Genomic DNA, 19,004 nt, shown 5'->3' with positions numbered 1-19,004 from the left:
GGAAGCCGGAACAGAAAAGAAATAATGGCGGAGCCAAACAGCTCCTATTTTTCGAGCAAGTTAACTTTCATACGGTCATTGTTGAGGGATTTTTGCAGCGGCATCGTGCGCTGAGAGCACTGTATTACCCGATTGCATCAACTAATCCGCCAACCTATTTGCTGAGGAATATACAGAGCAAGACACTGGAGAACTTATACGCGTCTGACTTGGTCGTGTGTGAAATTGATAAGCCACAAGAGATCGACCGTTTCTTATGGAATGTGCCGAGCGACAAACATGCATAAAACACTGTGGAACACAGAAGAGCATAGCAGGAGCCATATGCACCGCACTCAGGTAAATTGTCTGCATATCTCAAATATAATTCATCATCCCCAGCTGCAGTCCTGGCATATTCATTTTTCTCTCCCTCTCTCTCTGCTTGCTGAAGGATTGTGGGCGATGTGATAGGGTGCATATAGGTTGTCCCTTGAGGCCAAACTGACATGATTGGAGCATCCCATTAAAACCAGAATGAAAAGTCCTCACAATGGGAGAAACTCTTGGGAGCAAAATCGGCCCTGGAGAACGCATGAATCCCATGGTTTTCATCAGCAGGTGAGAATGCGATCTTGCATACCTTAGTTTGCAGAATTCGTGTCATTTCAAATTGATTTTGCAAGAGTGATATGTACAAACTGTGCAAAGTAAAAGAAAAAAGGTTAGGGCGACATAAAATAAAAAGCTAATCCGCAGCCGTGCGTGATCAGCTCTGATCCTTTCGTGCAAATGGAGTGTAGGTTGTAGGAGCTTTAGCCGCACAATCAGTGCAGGGGTTTGTGATGCAGTGCTCCATTGGGACCTAATTTACAGAGAGAGGTGCTCCACAATACTACAGCAAAACCCCAACAAACAAACTACTTACCAATTCATTTATTCCGGCACTCATGCACAGGAGACACAACTATTTTCACTTTTACCTTGTGCTTCAGGAGCACCATTTCTAATGCAAAAGGTTTTTTTTTTTTTTTCTCTCTGCAAAAATCTTTTAAAGAGGGAAAGAAAGTCAGCATGCAAATAATTGTTCAGGTTCTTAGCTGCATACATTCATGCGTATAGATTTAAGGTTTGGGTTCAGTAGGCAATCTATAACTTTAAATATTCATATCAAGTTTTAAAAGAACGCCTTTAGCTTTAGAGAAATATTCTTCTTCAATGCAAGTAGAGCAGTTTTTATGTGACTTCAATAAGGTTGATTTTAAATCATCAAGATGGTTGTTTTGAGTTTAAAGGCCTTTAAGAAAACATCCAAATTATTTCATTATCATTACAATTTCAGAGACAATTTCATTAAAAAACGTGAATTTCTCAGAATGCAATACGTCTGTTTTTGATTGAATGACCTTGAGCTGACATGCACTTCTCAAGGATGATTCATGGTTTCCAGCATGATTTGAGAATGCTCCAAGCGGAAGCATGAAAAATGTGAAAAGGAGTTTACATGCTCAGTCTCACAAATTTGCTTATTTGATCAGTGACCTAGAAAAAGTGCAAAATCTTAGCTATTCTCATTATTGCACAGCACTGCTTTGGAGTACTTGATTCTGATTGGTCAATTGCAACATTATTTTGTAATATTCGCTGTCATCCTTGACAAATCTTGGGTAACTGAAACTACTGGCACTACTTTCATGTATGACACACCCTGGACTCGCTCTCTCTTTTTCTTACAATCGCATCTGGCATCATCTTTCGTCTACTTATTCACATAAATGTCAGATTAATCTTAGTTATTAATTGTAGTTAAAATGTCCTTGTACTAATTACTGTAATATTGTTACAGTGTTTGTCTGGTTGCCGGTTGCTAAAACTGATAGTTTTGTACATTATAATGTATTATATATTTTATTTGCAAAAGCTTTAAGATATGGTAAAATTACATTTAAATATGTCCACATATTTTTTTTTCTTTCATTTGGCGAATAACCCCCATCATTTGCGATAATGAACATTATACTTAAATTTACGTGTTTTAATTTGTTCAAAATCCTAAAACTTAGTTTATTTACAAGATTTTCAACATGACATGTATCTTCTAGTGTATCAGGATGTTTATGCTATCACTCTCTTTTTCTTCCAGATGCTAAAATGCAGTGTACATTTGACTTCACAGTAAAGCTGTCATTTATAACCACTCTAAGCAAAATAATAGATTGGAAGGTTTGGGAATATTATTCAATTTTACAGCCCGTCGTGAAAGAGGGTTTTTACTTCCCTCACAGATGAATCCGTCTTCCCAATTGCTGTTCCTGGTAATACACAATAAACAATATCAAAAGCCATTTTTGCAGATCAGGAAGGGCAAGAATTGATCACGCTCTTCCATTACTGGAGCACAGGGAGAGGAGGAGAGATGAAAGAACATCAATGTGGAGAAAATGTGCAAAGCCACAGAGAAGCACTGCCCGGCATAATGACTCAGCTAGAGCTCAGGGACCAACAACTTTCTGAAGCATCTCATACATTAGGCAGAGAGACGGGATGCTCCTTGCCCAGTGCTCCGGCTGTGGGCGCTGCCTGATGCAATTAAAGCGAGCCCACAGTGCCTGTGCGCAGACGCAGTGAGATGCCTCAGTCTACTGAAGTATCACATCAGTGTTGTAGGGCCGACCGGGTCCTAATCTACACTTTTTCAACAGCCGGCACACCATGCATAATTAACACACATTACTAATTCAAACCTAAAGTGGTTCCCATGTAATCTACTGAAGTTCACTTTAATGAAACACATGTACTCTCGAACGATCTGCAAATGCGTATGAATGAATAAAGAACTGCAGTGAACTTGTGGTCATGTGCAGCCATGGACACATAAACGGAAAACGATGGGATGGGATCACTTCAGGGAAATAATCATTTGAGATATAGTGTACCCAAAATGTTTTTTGGACACTTAAAAAAAATTAAAACCAGAGGTTAAAACCAGACCATTCTCAGTAGTAACTGAGTTATGGTCTGGCAAAGCTTCATTAATAACTCATTTCCAAAGGGGCATCACCAACGGACGTCGCTCAAATGCCTCTGGGCGCAATTGGATAGACCTAAAACCAATCAGAGCGATCATCATTGTGTAAAGCCCGCCCCAACGTTTCTGATTGGTGCCGCGATTCCGACGGATTAGAAATGGGCTTGAATGAGCTCTTTGCCAGACTACTTGCAGAGCAAATCTAAATTTGCCGGAAGTTGTCTGGGTTTTCCCAGGCTAAAAAATCATTGCACGGAAAACAAAATTTAAAAGTGGCATCTCCAAACAAATGGTAATTACTTTTCTCTGAGCAAACTTCAGTTTGCTGAGCTACTGTATTTTTGCATTAGCTTTTAACTAATTGTCTCTTGTACGTTATGTGTGCACGAGTGCCTGCATGAGCAATAAGTTGCTGCAGTTCACTTAAAAGGATAGTTCACTCAAAAATGAAAAATTCTGTCATCATTTACTCACCTTGTCGTTCCAAATCCGTAAGACTTTCGTTCATCTTCGAAACACAAATGAAGATATTTTTATTGAAATCTGAGAGATTTCTGTCTCTCCATTGACAGTCTATGCAACTACCACTTCAACGCTTCAAAAGGAGATCATAAAACTAAATGATGTTTTATTAACAAAGTTCGGGAGGAGCACTTTCAGATAATTAACATGAGTGGAGAGCACTCAGCAATCAATGACAAGAGGTATAGATTCAGCAATCTCACCTCAATCCCTTGACAGTTTAGCAGCATCCCTCCACCACCCCTCCTCCACACTTCTAGTCCTAACCACTTACATACGGGGGGAGTACTCGGAGAGTCCCTCCTCCCGGACAGCACGCCAAATCCGCTTTAAAGGAACCCCTGACTCGAGGTTGCCAGCTAGGCTGCAGGATCCAGCAGGAACGTAGGCTGCTACAAGGAACTTCCAATGGCAAGTGACGAGTCTCCTATACAAATCCTTGTTTTATTTCGGACTTTGTCACGACGTATTTCGGATTCATAACGAGGTCTTTTAGGTTTCGTAACGTTAGACATTTTTTATCCGATACGTTTGTAGCTGCAGCTGTGGTAACTAGAGCAGAGCTGGCAACCCGGATGCTGAAACACTACTGACTTCGTGATTAGTAGATAGGTGGAGGGTGGCGCATCAGGCCAAAACACAACATGACAACATCAACATCAGTTGAGGGCTGCAACTTCACTTTTAAATGACAATATCCTGGCCGGACTACTGTTGTCAGTGATATAAGTATTTGAAATGAACATGATTTCTTAATGTCTAGTGACATATCAGGGCCATTTTATGATTAATTGAAATACATTTCTTACATACGGTTCCTTTAAACTTTACCCCCTCTAATTGTATGTAAGTGTGAACTCGTGAATTTATGTGCATCGAGTGGTTTAGTCTATATTTTCTGAAGATGATGAATGTTTATGTGAATGAAAGCTCAAATTCAATTTGTTCATCATATAAAGCGGTCATGTGTCTTCAAAATTTTTTTACTAAAATGCTTGATTCATATGGATTAGTTTTACAATCTCTTTATGAACTTTTTGAAGCGTCAAAGTGGTAGTTGTGTAGACTGTCTAAGGGACAGAAATCTCAGATTTCATTAAAATTTCATTTGTGTTCTGAAGATAAACTAAAGTCTTACTGGTTTGGAACGACATAAGGGAGAGTAAATAAAGACATAATTTATTTTTTTTGGTGAACTATCCCTTTAACAGCCACAGGCATCGTCAATAACAAGAGTTTCTGAATTCTACATATAGCCCCTTTAATTTAAAAGACACAAAGAAATTTGTTAATGTGTCTTAAGTGTCCAAATATTTTTTGAGGCAACTGTGTTTTTTAAATCTGCATGGCTTTAGGAATTCAAATACAAATTCAATACATATATGATTAATCTTGGGCTGTGCATAAATAAAATGAGTTTAAAAGCAAAACCTTTATCAGCTGGTGTCCATAAAGTATAGGCTGAAACTCTGCAGTGATTTGTAACCGAGTGTTGGAGATTGCCAGGAGCCAGGATGAACTTTGACCTCTCCTGAAACACATTATTAAGATAAACCCTTTAAAGAAAAGTCTGGAGACTGGATTTACTCTATTGTGCTTTAAACACAGTAATGGAAACAACCCCAGTGGGCAAGCCTTTGCTGGAGAGTGTTATCAGACAGCTGACCTACTGAAATATCAGTGTTGTGACCCACGCTGCCCCTGCATTAAAAACAGCTGTCTCCTCACAGAAGTCGGCCGGAATGGAAAACGCATCTTTGCTAAATTTGACAAAGGATACTTAGTGAACTGAAATTGTGTTTTCAATGCAAATTAATTCATTTCCATCTGTCGTCCTTTACAGTTCCGGTTCTGCACAGGCTCATACAAGTACACGGAAATTCTGAGGCAACACATTGCGAGAGTGTCGAAGGTAAAGTTCAGAGACAAATTGTGGAGGTGTAAGGAAGGCAACAGGAAAATTATACATCTGTTCTATTGCTGCTCAAACATGTACTTTGACACAATTACCTTGTGTGAGTGAATTTTCACCCTTCGGCTTGTGAGAGGTACAGCGTGCTGGTGACAGGTGGGAACGGAGCTGAGGATTGCCTCCAAAGTGCTTGGAGAAATTGACAAGCTGCTAGAGGGATAGCAGCAGTTGATACTTCACTGCCAACAAACATCTCAAGCTTATGATATGACTGCAGAAGCCACCTATCACTCTTTTACAGTGTTTACCTGTGTTGTTTGCCATAAACGGGTAGCATACATCTTTAAAATGCTAAATGATTACATCATGGTAATAAAACCCCACTATTTGATGAATTAAAAAAATAAAATCATACTAATAGGGTGCAGTCAGGATCTCAGTCAGTACTATACTGGCATCCAGTGGCTGATATGGGAAGATTGTGGGAACGCCTATAGCGATTCTACCTCTCTACCCTGTTACACCAACAAACTACCCTCTCTTACATAGCCTACATAAATGAGCACTCAGTTTTTGCATGCATGTGAAACAAAACATGAATAATTCATGAGCTTAGTTAGCATTTTAAATATCAATTTAAACACCAAATCCCGTGATGTTTATGTTAGGTTATGTTTTTTTTTTTTTTGGGTCATTTACATACCCTTCCATTCCAGCTAAAAAAAAAAAAGTCTCAATGTTGTTTTGTGTGTGTGTGTGTGTGTGTGTGTGTGTAATGATAATACAATGATAATCAAAGGTTTCCAGAGTTGTTGGGGTTTTTTTGGACACCAGATTTACTTTCATTGTATGGACAAACAGTCTTCAAAATATATATTTTTGAGTTCCGCCGAGAGAGAGAGAAAAAAAGTAATAGCGGTTTATAACAACATGAGGGTGAGCAAATGACAGAATTTTATTTTATTTTTGTCATCTCGTAAGAAAACGTAGGATTTTACGAAATTCCAATTTTCGTATAAATTCGTACGATTCTTAAGGAAACGTAAGACGACTTCTTTAGAAGAAGAAAAAAAAAGTAGCCATAAAGATCCAACCTATTGTATCAGTGGGGCGAAACGAAAGTCAATCGTACGAAACAATGAAAATCAATGCGCCAAACCGTAAAATAGACGATTTGCCATGAATGTGTGTTGGTTCTCCTTGCGAGTTAAGTTGAAGTAGGCTAAAATAAAATCCATCATATGTGATCAAAAAGATAACTTTTTTAAGCATCTTGTGTTTAGAATCGCACAATGACTAAAACATGCTATTAAATGTATGCTGAGTGCTGAGACAGGAAGCAGGAGACGCGCTACTATACTTCGAATGTGCTTACGCTTGTGTATTCAATTACCTCGCCCCAAGTTAATCCATGGTTCAACAACAATTTTAATTTCATGGAAGAGTACACAAATACCTGGGGATTGAAAGATTTCTGCATTTTAATGACCTGGGTTACAGTAGGGCTCCTGCCGGCACCGTCTGCAGACTTTTTGTGCAATGGCGGTCGTTCTGACTGGCGAAAAATAAACAAACGCTCAGCAATCTATCAATCAAGCGTGTTGCTATGATAACCAATGGTGTGAGGAGGCCACACGTGTCCGCTGAAGTGCTCTCTCCATCAGTAACACCAGCAGGGATTCTTTGGCTCTTTATACACCCGGGCAAGAGAGACACAAAATCGAGGTATGACTGAACACAGATAACTGATATGAAACGTACCTCTAAAATGACTAAAAGCCTCAGTGCTTGAGTTGAGCACATGTGATTATCTTTTGGATAGGTGCTATAAATGTTGTGATGGAAATGAAAGTCAGCATGAATAGCAGAGAAAGTAAAATTCTGTGAAACTTACCCTATGTGCATGCAAAGTGTTTTGGAAATGCTGTATAGCCTAAATTTTGGTGTCTGCAGCTTCAAATTCAGAATACAGATTTTGTGACTATTGTATGCGAGTGCAAATCTAAATTTTTATTTGACAGGTTTTTTGAGATTGGAGCTGTGAGTGTTAATCTTAGTGTACAAGTACGAATAATTATTGTACAATCAAATTCAAACACAGTTCTCAAATTCACATCTACATGCTCTCGAGTTTTGCTTTTAACACCTAGAGGTCCAATGGACCCCTGTTGATTTCCATACAATTAGCCCAAAATCAACTTTTAACAGCAAAGAGGCAGGCAAAGGAAATCTTTATTGTATAGCTTGCCAAAGACTAAAATATGAATTTATGAAACTGAATACTTTTACTCAAGTTTACTCAGTTGAAAGTTTACTCAAACGTGAAGATTTGTCTACTGAATAACCAAAGGAGAACTTGCCGTTTCACAGAAAGAAAAAAAAATCTGAGAAAGGATGTTAGTTTTTTAGATCTCTCTGTTGCAGCTCTGAAAATAAATAAGAAACCCATTTTGCACTCACAAGGGTTTGAGAACCAGACAACAAAAAGACTATCTACACAAATGAAATAGTATTTACACTAAGTACAAATGTTAGATACTATATTTTGATTGCAAATAGCCACAACAAGTAGTTATAACATCTCATTTTGATGTTTTATGTCTCTTCGTATGTCTGTCTTTCTTTCTCTGACAACAGGTTTTATGTTTTTACACAAATGGTGCATTATCAATTATATCAATGATCAAAATATTATCAAGACCGGAATGTTAAGCTATAATGGAATCTGCATTGACAGTTATAACTCTTATTTGTGACTGGACAGACTTGTGTCCAAATGTGTAAACTTGCTTCTGATAATCCAAGAATACAGAAAAAACAAAGCTGTCCCTGGTAGAGGCTCATTAAACTCAACTCAGACCATTTTAAATGCTAATTCTGCACTGGCTCGTGGGCATTCTGCATTAATGCCTGCATTTTTTATCTGAATCCAGAAGACTAGAGAGCATCACATGAATATCAAACATTGAGTATAAATTAAATTGGAGATTTTGACTGGAATGACTTTGAGCATCTGATTTAAATTTAAAATTCCAAATGCAAAGCCCACTTTGGAAAATGGAATTTGTACTTCAGAGCCATCAACTCTCTGGGTTGTTTTTATTCTATAACAAGCACTTATGATGAGAGCTATTAAAGCAGGCAGTAGAGGAGACCGTGCCAGCAGTGTCTGCAATGTCAAAAGCCCCTGTGAAACGTCCAACTGACAGCCTCTCTCTTCATAGACTTTTCAGCAGGTTCTGCCAATGCCAAAGGTCAGATTATGCACATAACCGCTGTTGCTTTATCAGGCTCGCGGACAGAACCCCGCCTCACCCCTCACCAAGAAGTCTCGTATCGACAGGTGGAGGAAGAAAATATTATGAATACAGTCGACGGACACAGTCATGCCTGCTGACATTTCCAATCAATAGGCCTCTATAATTGATCAATCTGCTGCAGCTGCAAACTTCCAAACTGTTTCAACAAATAGCTCCAGACTAAATAGTTTTCACAAGACAAATCGGTGAGCCTAAAAGGGCATCATTAGATATTAAAGCAGAAGCAGCAACTTGTCTGTGCTGGCCTTGGGCGTTCTATTTAGAGTTAGTAATAAATGGATTGCTCACCAGTATCATCTGTCGCCCTGCCTTGGCAGTCACTTACGCTTTTCTCTCAGGGATTTTACCACACACAAAACTACAGCAGAAGGCCTATATTGGCTCATAAGAGATGATATGTGACCCTGGACCACAAAACCAGTCTTATGTGTAATTTTGTTTAAATTGAGATTTATACATCATCTGAAAGCTGAATACATAATCTTTCCATTGATGTATGGTTTGTTAGGATAGGACAATATTTGGCCGAGATACAACTATTTGAAAATCTGGAATCTGAGGGTACAGAAAAATCGAAACATTTAGAAAATCGCCTTTAAAGTTCTACATTTCTATTGGCGATGGTGCTTAATCCATTCACAAAAATAAATGTTTTATATATTTAAGGTGGGAAATTTACAAAATATCTTCATGGAACATGATCTTTACTTAATATCTTAATGATTTTTGGCATAAAAGAAAAATCTATAATTTTGACCCATACAATGTTTTGTTGGCTATTGCCACAAAAATACCCGTGCAACATAAGACTGGTTTTGTGATCCAGGGTCACATATTTAAAGGGATAGTTAACCCAAAAATTCAAATTCTGTCACCATTTACTCACCCTCAAGTTGTTCCAAAAATTGTATGAATTTCTGCTGAACATAAAAGATGACATTTTGAAGAATATGGGTAACTTTAAGGTAAATATCAGGAACAGCAAAAACAGCCAGAAAGTCGTAGAATACTGGAGTTTTTTAAATAAATAAAAAAATTACTTTGGTGAGCAAACTCAAAAAACAAAGTTCAACAGAGAGGAGCTTTCACACATAATAGTAGAACATGTCTTACCAAAAAAAAAAAAAAAAAACATCACTGATGACGATGTAAAACGAAAATGTTTTGTCTTTCCATTTGGCCTCTAAATATGTTTTTTTTTTTTTGCAAGAAATCTTCCATTATGTGTGCGAGCTCCTCTCTTTGTTGAACTTTGATAGGTAAATATTAGGATAAATAACAGCAAACGCTATGGGAAAGAAAATAGTTGAAAAAGGAAAAATCATCCCTCATATCGTTCCAAACCTGCGTAACATTATTTTTTAATAAACATTCTTCTTTTTAATAAAACAAAACAAAAACAAATTACTGTAACTTTTGATCAAGTTAAAGACACTTATAATTTTCATATTATATATATAATCTAATACATTTTATATTATTGCAAAAGATTTTCACTTCAAATAAATGCTGTTATTTCAGGATGCAAAGATTCCTGGGGGAATTTTTTTATCTAGGTTTCCAAAAAAAAAAAAAAAAAAAAAACTATTTTTTAGCTGTTCTCAACATTAATAATAAGGAATGTTTCTTGAGTACCATTTCACAATGATTTACATGATTTTTCCATTTAGAATGATTTCTTAAGGATCATGTGACACTGAAGTAAGGGCTCCTGAAAATTGGCTGTCACCACAGAAATAAATTACATTTTAAAATAAATTAAAGTAGAAAACAGTAAATGTAAATTTTAGTAATATTTCACAATATTAGTCTTTACTGTTTTAAATAAATGTAGCCTTAGACTTCTTTCAAAAACTGAAATCTTACCAACCGAATACTTTTGAACAGTAATGTATGTTTGTACATAAAAATCAAATACATGCGTTTAGGTTTCAAGTTTCAATATGAATAGCATTATGAGACTATCCTCAGCATCTTTCAGCCCAGGACACCCCCTTCTGTATCTGCTCAGACATTACAGAGCCCATTAAATAACCACTTAAACAGAGAAAGCCGAAGAGCTCTTCCATTAACTGTGCCTCTTAATGTACATTACAAAGCAGACTTCATAAAAGTCGTCTTTTTAACTTCCTTGCTGCATCTCGGGGATATGTTAAGTAAATAAATTAAAAACCTCCCAAGACCGAGAATATTAAACATTTGGAAACTATTTATTGAACATTTATAACCAAATATCTGTTAAATACATCATTTATTCGTATTCTTTATGCCTGAATGACAAAGAATAGCAATATTTACACTTTGTATATGGAATGTTGCATGACACTTTAAGGCGCAAAGTCTTTTGGCTTTCATTTGATTGGAACAACAGTGAAAGAAAAAGGTAATGAAGAGTGAAAAATCTTGATTATTCAACTAAGAGTAAATTAACATGTCTTGAACTCCTCATTTCAAGTTCCTACAAATGAGGCAAAAGTTTATAAATTAGACTTTTAAAAGACAAAAATCTTTGTATATTACACAAAACTGGCTCCACACTCCCGCACACATCACAGCTGTGTCTCCTAGGCGACGGTTTTGAAGGTTTGCAGTATCAAGTTAGTTTGGTGGATAAGCCTGTTGGCACTGATAAAGACGTTTATTGCCCTGCGGACGAGAAAGAGAAAAGTCAGTGCTCGGGACATCAAATGACCCATCATTTTCATTGAGAAATGCACTTTCATAGAAGATCTGTAAAACAGATATCTGCTTGAAGCATGAGCACTGCACTTTGAAAAAAACATCTGTCAATGTCTGCTTGCTTACTTACTTTCCATCTTTGAAGTATGTTTTCAGCGTATCACTGAAGCTTTTGGAGTACTTCACGAACTCCTTCTTTTGGTGTTCAAGTGCCTGGGAAAAAAAACAAGTCTCAATATTAGATTTCATTTGAGTAAAAAAGTCTCAAAAGTATCATATCATATAAGTATGATAATATCTGAATTTTCAGCAAGTTGAGCTCAATTGACAGCATTTGTGGCATGTTTATTATGCAAAAAAAAAAAAAAGACAACCTTCATTATCTTTATAAAGAATTTTTGGATGGTTTAAAAGCAGAAATGTGAAGCTTATAATTTTATAAAACAATTTACATTAAGTTTTTCAGAATTTTTACAGTCATTTAAAGGTTTTAGCCGTTAGGTTGCCATGGCAACAAAGTCCTAAAATTACACAACTTTTCACAGAAAAGGTTAGCAAGCATTTTTACACATTACAACTGCACGATTTTGGTTAAAATTAAGAATCACGATTTTTTTTTGTTTGTTTAAAATAGAGCTCACAATTCTTAATAGACAACTAAACAAAGTAACGTAATTTACTACAGGTTCTGACAAAATGTTAATTGCTGAAGTCTTATATTTAATAAATTTGAATTAATTATGTATTTATTTTTAAAAACTGGTTTGAATGAATGATTTGATGACTCACTCATAAAGACCTCACTTGTTTTTCATTACTGGATGAATCAGCGTTTTTGAATTAATCTCTTGAATGATTCAATGACAAATACATAATTTAACAGTAACTTGTCGCCACCTACTGGCGTAACAATGTAATTAATACAATCCTTATTTGAAGCGTCAAGTTACTTGGTCTTTTGAGCATTACCATAACATCAGCATTTATATCCGAACTATAAACTTTTACAGAAATAATGATTCCGGATGGTTGAAAAGACTGAGGCTGTTTCATAGTATCAGAAATTATAGTCTGCTCCGATCCAACTTCCACTCCAATATATATATTTAAATGTTCCTTCTCTTAAAAGAGCTTATTTATCATAGAGACAATTCCTTCCAATCTCAGTAATATGTAAATAATACCACAGGGGTGACATGTCCTCACCTATAGCGTGGGAGCGGCAGCGGGCAATCAAGAACGATCCTGAATACCGGGATTTCAGACGATCTTATCACCTTAACATTTGGCCGTTCTTATTTGAAAGAATATCCAAGATGTGAGAACAGAAGGCTATCACTTTCATTGTTATACTCAATTTACATTTAAGACAGAGCTTCATTTACATGCTAAGCGGGAAGACGAATGTAATACAGTATAAAATGTTCGAGCAGAGATTATTCGGGATTCTGTTTGACTCCGCTGAATCCGAAGTGCTGTCTGTACTTTGTTACTACTTTGCTGTAATAAATTTCATTTTTTGAGATCTTCGACGTCCACATCATTTTTTCTTACAATACCTATACATAACCGCTCTCTCAGGGTCAGCGGCAGCACCAACACACGTTTGAATGTTCTGCTGTGATCAGACTTGTCAAAGATTTATTAGTCACAGCCGAATCGTTGTCATTTAGGAATAAGATTGTATGGGTGTTTAAATTGATATTGCGATCTTTTAACGATTAATAGTGCAGCTCTACTTTGTATCTAGTGGAAAGAAAGTTCTGGTCACTGTTCTAGTGCTTAATAAATTCACATATTTTTTTATATGTGAATATTTACAAATTTGCCACATTCACTTCCACTGTAAGACAGTTTTTTTGCTTTAAAAAAAAGCTGCACTATTAATCGTTAAACGATTGTGATCTCAATTGGGCTATGTCTATTAAACCTTTAACAAGTCTGATCACAGCATAACATTCAAATCTGCGCTGGTGCCGCCGCTGACATAGAGAAAGCAGTTATGTATAGGTACGAAACAGCTTCACAAACAGTCTTTTCAACCACACAGTATCATTATTTCTGTCTTATAATAAATTCTAATTATTAGTAATGGGATAAAAGTTTATAGTTCGGATATAAAAACTGATGTCTACAGTAGTGTTCAAAATAGAGTAAATCACCTTTTGAAAGTAACTTGACACTCCAAATAAGGATTGTATCAATTACCAGTGGCGAGTCGGAGACAAGTGACTGTTAAAAAATGTATGACATTGAATCATTCAAAGGGATTCATTCAAAAATGCTGATTCATCTAGTAATGAAATAAGTATTTATGAGTGAGTCAATTTAAATTAAATAAACATACTGCAGCAATTAACATTTTGTCAGAACCACTAGTAAATAATGTTTTTTTTGTTTAGTCGATAAAGAATTGTGGGAGGAAAAAAAATGTGATTCTCAATTTATCCAGAATTGTGCAGCTCTACAATCAACATTATGAGCTGTGAGTTGAGCTTAACTTGTGTTAAACCCAAAATATCTTTTAAAAAACATCCCAACTTGCTTGTGCAACAGCATTTCTGTGAAATAAGAAATACTTACCCTGCGATTCTGATACTGATATTTCTTAAACACATTGTTGACCGTGTCCAGCAGCTCCTTTATAGCACTGGCGATGTCTCTGTGGAAATCAGCGAGAGGTCAGGAGTGATGAATACATTTATGAACAGCGAAGCACTGACTCAGCAGTCAGGCAGTGGAGAGTGGCAAGATAATAGAAGCAAGGCCCATTAAAATGTCTACAAATCTTTCATGTTTGAACATCTCCTGAGGTCTATGTATCCATGTTATTGTCAGCTATGTGAGATTGCTTAGTCGATTAATTGCTGGCTGATTGCTAGACTAACTAAACCACTAGACTTTATGCAAGGCTATAAGAGGGGAAAATCTATAGCCTCCAAACGATTTCGACTGCAGTTATTGCATGACCATTACTCTAGTTTGTAGTAAGTAAGTTCAACATAAGTAGTCATTTAGCGGTCCTCTTTTTTCCCAAATGACTTACAGAATGCTTAATACTAGGACAATCCCCCTGGAGACACTGGAGGTTAAGGGTCATGCTGATTACTGAGCCAGGGACCGGTTGCACCAGCTGTACTTAAGTTTTGACATAAAGGGGCACAAACTTGGAACTTACGCACTACTAAATACTTTTGCATTGCACCAATGCACTTAGATGAAACAGAACTCTATGTACAAACTAAATATTTACAAAAACCTCGACCACGAGAAATAAGCTAGTTTACCAGACAGACATGCCAATGTTGACATCTACACTTGCTCACATTTTAAGAGAACATTATGTAAATAAATTACTTTGTTAGTGGCTCTTCAACACAAACATATGTGTACCATTCCATGTTGTGCATGTCAAATAAAATGAGTTATAGGCCTAATGATAAATAAATGTAATTTATAAATGTGTTTTTGTATATGTATTTATTTATTAATCCTTATCCATTTAAATAGTTTGTGGGTGTTCTTTACATATAAAAATACCTATTATGTTATTCATGATTAGGTAGTATTGTATTTGAATGGGAAATAATTTTTATTGTTAGTTAAGCGAGGCAAAAGAAGTTAGAATCAAGGATAAGCTGAAATTCACTGGATTTCAACAACTTCTGCTCACATGTTTGAAAACTGCTATTGGATCATTGATGGTGCGTAATATTATGCGGCTATGCATAAAGGCCGTGCCCGTGACACACCAAGCCTATGTCAAAGAACCAGCGGTGATGAAAGCTGACAGTGCTGTCGCCTTGCGTTGACTGCGTCCGGGCCAAAAAGCTGCGATTGAACACATCGCAAAGACCGCAGCCGACTGCCAACTAGCATGTGCGTTAGGAAATTATGGTCTACATCGTCAGGTATCAGTCTATTTTTGTCATTGATCACTTTCTCGTGCTCTATTCTCCGACTAAATGCGACATGTGGAACACAACGCAAAAACTAGCCTGACAGACACTTGCCGACCGAATGGAACAAATGGTGCAACAGAATAAAGTAGAGTTAGTTACAAACTAGCTAGTAGTTACTAAGCCTCTAGTGTGAACTTTAGGTTGCAGTTTAAGTAAGAACTTACAAATGGCTGGTGCAACCATATCCAGATCTTTACCACTATGCCATCAAGGTTAAAGGGATAGTTCAACCAAAAATTTAAATTCTGTCATTTACTCACCTTCATTTCATTTCAAACCTTCAGAACACAAATTAAGATATTTTTAATGCTAGCTTTCTGTCCCTCCGTTGACAGCTACACAACTACCATTTTGACACTTCAAAAAGTTAATAAAGAGATCGTAAAACTAATCCACATGAATCGTGCGGTTTAGTCCAAATTTTCTGAAGAGACTGGATCACTTTATATGATCAACAGATTGAATTTAGGCTTTTATTAACATAAAAACAGTAAATAAGTAAATAATGAGTTTATTTATTGAGTAAATAATGACAGAATTTTAATTTTTGGGTGAACTAACCCTTTAAGACAAGCGACAGGATCCTCACTTTATGGTCTGTAGGAAGCGCACTCTGTCGTTGATCTCGTCTGGGATTTTACTCAGGATATGTTTGAGGGCTCGTGCTTTCTCGTTCAGGTCCTGGAATTCCTGCTCTGGTCTTTCAATCATATACTCTGTGAAATATGAGTCAGACACAAACCTTCTTAGGTTCAGATACTAACAAAGGTGCACTTTGATATTTACTGGAAAAACAAAGAGACTTTGATGGCCAATCATAACTTGTATTATTTTGAGTGTTACTGCAGGAAAGATCTAGATATAGGGATTGTACTAGAGGCAAATTCCTTTCTTACCCTCCACATCATCTGCAGCCATGCGTAGTAGTGACTCTGTGAAGTTGATCTCCACGTTCTTCTTCTCCAGTATCTTCATAATGATATCCTGAGTGAGCCCTGGGTTCTCTTTCTCTGCCTTTAGAGGGTGGCATTGATTAAAGAGCATTAAACTCACATTAGTAAACCTCACATTATGTTAAGCATGAAATTAATCTTTTTTAAAAAACAAATACATCATCACAAGGCTCAGATGAAATAGATAACATGTCAGAAAAATAAATACTGTACTACTATCGGCATCTGCCAGCTGATAAATGGACACTTTCAAGAAGTCTTACTTTGATAAATGCTGCCCTCAATGTCTGTGCCGCTGACAGGTTTATCCTCTCCAACTGTCATAATATAAAAGTCAGAATCTGACCAGCATTTCATATTCACATACTTTATGATAATACATCAACTGCTGAAAGTTACACTACTGTCCAAAAGTTTGGGGTCAGTAAGATTTTTCTAAAAGTAATTTATACTTTTATTCAGCAAGGACACATTCAATTGATCAAAAGTGACAGTAAAGATATGTATAAAGTCAATTTAAATATAATGGTAATTTCAAAGAAGTGCTGTTTTTTACATTCCTATTCATCAAAGAACCATGAGGGATGGGGGCCCTGGGGTTATTTTTTAGATTATTACATAATTGATCATATAAAATGTTATCTTGAGCACCAAATCAGCATATTAGAATGATTCTTGAAGGATCATGTGACACTGAAGTAATGATGCTGAAAATTCAGCTTTGCCACAACAGGAATAAATTACATGTAAAAAATGAATTAAAATAGAAAACTCCAATAATACTCCAAAAAGCTTTTTTTTTTTCAAGTAATTGCAGCCTTTCAAAAACAATCAATCTTACTGACCCAAAACATTTAAACTAACCAAATTCATCACTGTGCAGTTAACAGCCTGAAAATGTTTTTTTTTTTAATTTTACGGTTAGACAAAATAAGTAAATCAATGCATGTATACACAATTTTTTTTTGTTTGTTTGGCAAATAAACACTGCATATTGGCTTATACTGAAGTGTAAATGTAAATAGCCTACCTCATTGAAGACTGGGTACATGACTGCATATAATGTCATAGAGACTATTGAATTTGTCTCAGCTTCATTCTTCATCTCTTCCATTGTCATCCTCAATGGAGGCCCACCACAGGTAAAAATGGGCAGTTGAGCCACACAACTCACTCACAGTTCTCTCAAGCGCACTACAACGTTTGGAAGGAATATACTGGATTAATGGATATGTTCCAAGAATGTATTCCCAAATAATAACAATCAATAGTACTTTACATATAGCATAGTACTTTTTTTTGATAATTTAGCAATGCTAGAACCATTTTTAATAACATTTTGATTTCAAGGGCCAGGGCAATTGTAACACCCCTAAACTGAAAAAAATTAGAGTTATTGTTTCACTTTGCAAGAAATGTTCACCATTTAAAGGAACATTATTTCATTAAAAATATTTTTTTTTCTAGTTAAAGATTGTCCTTATATGCTGAACAATAAAAAAACATTTTTTATTACACTACCACTTTGGACTTTTGTTTTAAACACATTATGTATGACAAATAAAATAATGATATTGATATTTGGAGGTGTGCTCAAAAGATGCAATTAATATCACTCTGATTTAATGAAATCATCATTATAATAAAGTCATTCTCAATGTGAATATTTTAATGACATTAATAGTGCATTATGCTTTACACCAAACGATAGCAGCTAGATAATATACAATATACTGCTATGGTCTTCCTCGAATAATTAAACTTCACACGTGACAGCAGAGCCTCACCTAAAACACATAATATCGACGTTATCTGACATATTCTAACGTTAGTCACCTTATTATTAGTCAAGAAAACAGCCTAGAAAGTCGATGCTAGTGAAACTGTGGTTAATTATATACATTGTAATGGACGGGTTAGCAGGTTATGTAGCAAATGTTTTCTAGGCTCTTTATTATTGAACTGTCCATTGGGTTCAAATCGATTCAGTTTGGTTGTTTTTAAACCGTCAAGCCAAATCTAACAGACCTCACTCTGGATTTTAGAATTAGCAGCCTAGCTTTCATAGCAAGAGAGTAGCCGGCTGGCTATCAAAGTTAGCAGACAGAGCTGCTCATCTCGACGTCTGTAGACTTATAATGTGATCACAACAGTGTCAACTGAAATACCTGCTCTCGTCTTCGCCAGCACGTCCCACAACGGAGAGGTAAATACTAAAGACTTCCTAGGCGCTTAGCTAGAAAAATGTAGCTGTGTTTGTTTTCAGCTTCGGAAGTCGGAAGTTTTCTGCGTGAGCTGTGAGAAAGGTGACGACTTCCGTCTCCTCCTGACCAACCAGACTGCACGATCTATGGGCGTTTAAGCTTTTCTCATATTTTATTTTGAATGTAATGTAAAATATTGTTTAAAATATTTTTATTTTTTAAACAATAAACATACAGGAATATATAGATAAATACAAAATACAGATATATACTAATTATATGGGCAGAAGAGGAGAAAAAAAAAAGTAAACATGACCAAAAGAACCACATTAATCATAATAAAATACACACACAAACACACATACATTATATATATATATATATTTATTTGCTATTTATCAATAAGTAATTTTCTCTTCACATATTCAAATTTATTAAGGTTCCT

At 36.1% G+C, this 19,004-nt stretch overlaps 1 protein-coding gene across 1 annotated transcript; it reads right to left on the bottom strand.

The window, feature by feature from the left end:
• Nucleotides 1-10,993: 10,993 nt before the first annotated feature.
• Nucleotides 10,994-18,674, bottom strand: pdcd10b (programmed cell death 10b). The gene is made up of 8 exons (XM_079875819.1): nucleotides 18,524-18,674; nucleotides 17,386-17,549; nucleotides 16,619-16,672; nucleotides 16,299-16,416; nucleotides 15,992-16,118; nucleotides 14,024-14,102; nucleotides 11,571-11,653; nucleotides 10,994-11,407 (listed from the first exon to the last, which is right to left on the bottom strand). Exons 2-8 carry the CDS (start codon nucleotides 17,473-17,475, stop codon nucleotides 11,326-11,328), a joined length of 633 nt encoding a protein of 210 aa, XP_079731945.1. The 5' UTR covers nucleotides 17,476-17,549; nucleotides 18,524-18,674; the 3' UTR covers nucleotides 10,994-11,325.
• Between the last annotated feature and the right edge of the window lie 330 nt (nucleotides 18,675-19,004).

This window comes from Squalius cephalus (assembly GCF_949319135.1).
Source record: "Squalius cephalus genome assembly, chromosome: 7".
NCBI classification, from domain to species: domain Eukaryota; kingdom Metazoa; phylum Chordata; class Actinopteri; order Cypriniformes; family Leuciscidae; genus Squalius; species Squalius cephalus.
The sequence above is the reverse complement of the archived record's forward strand: the minus strand, read 5'-3'. Positions and strand labels throughout refer to the sequence as shown.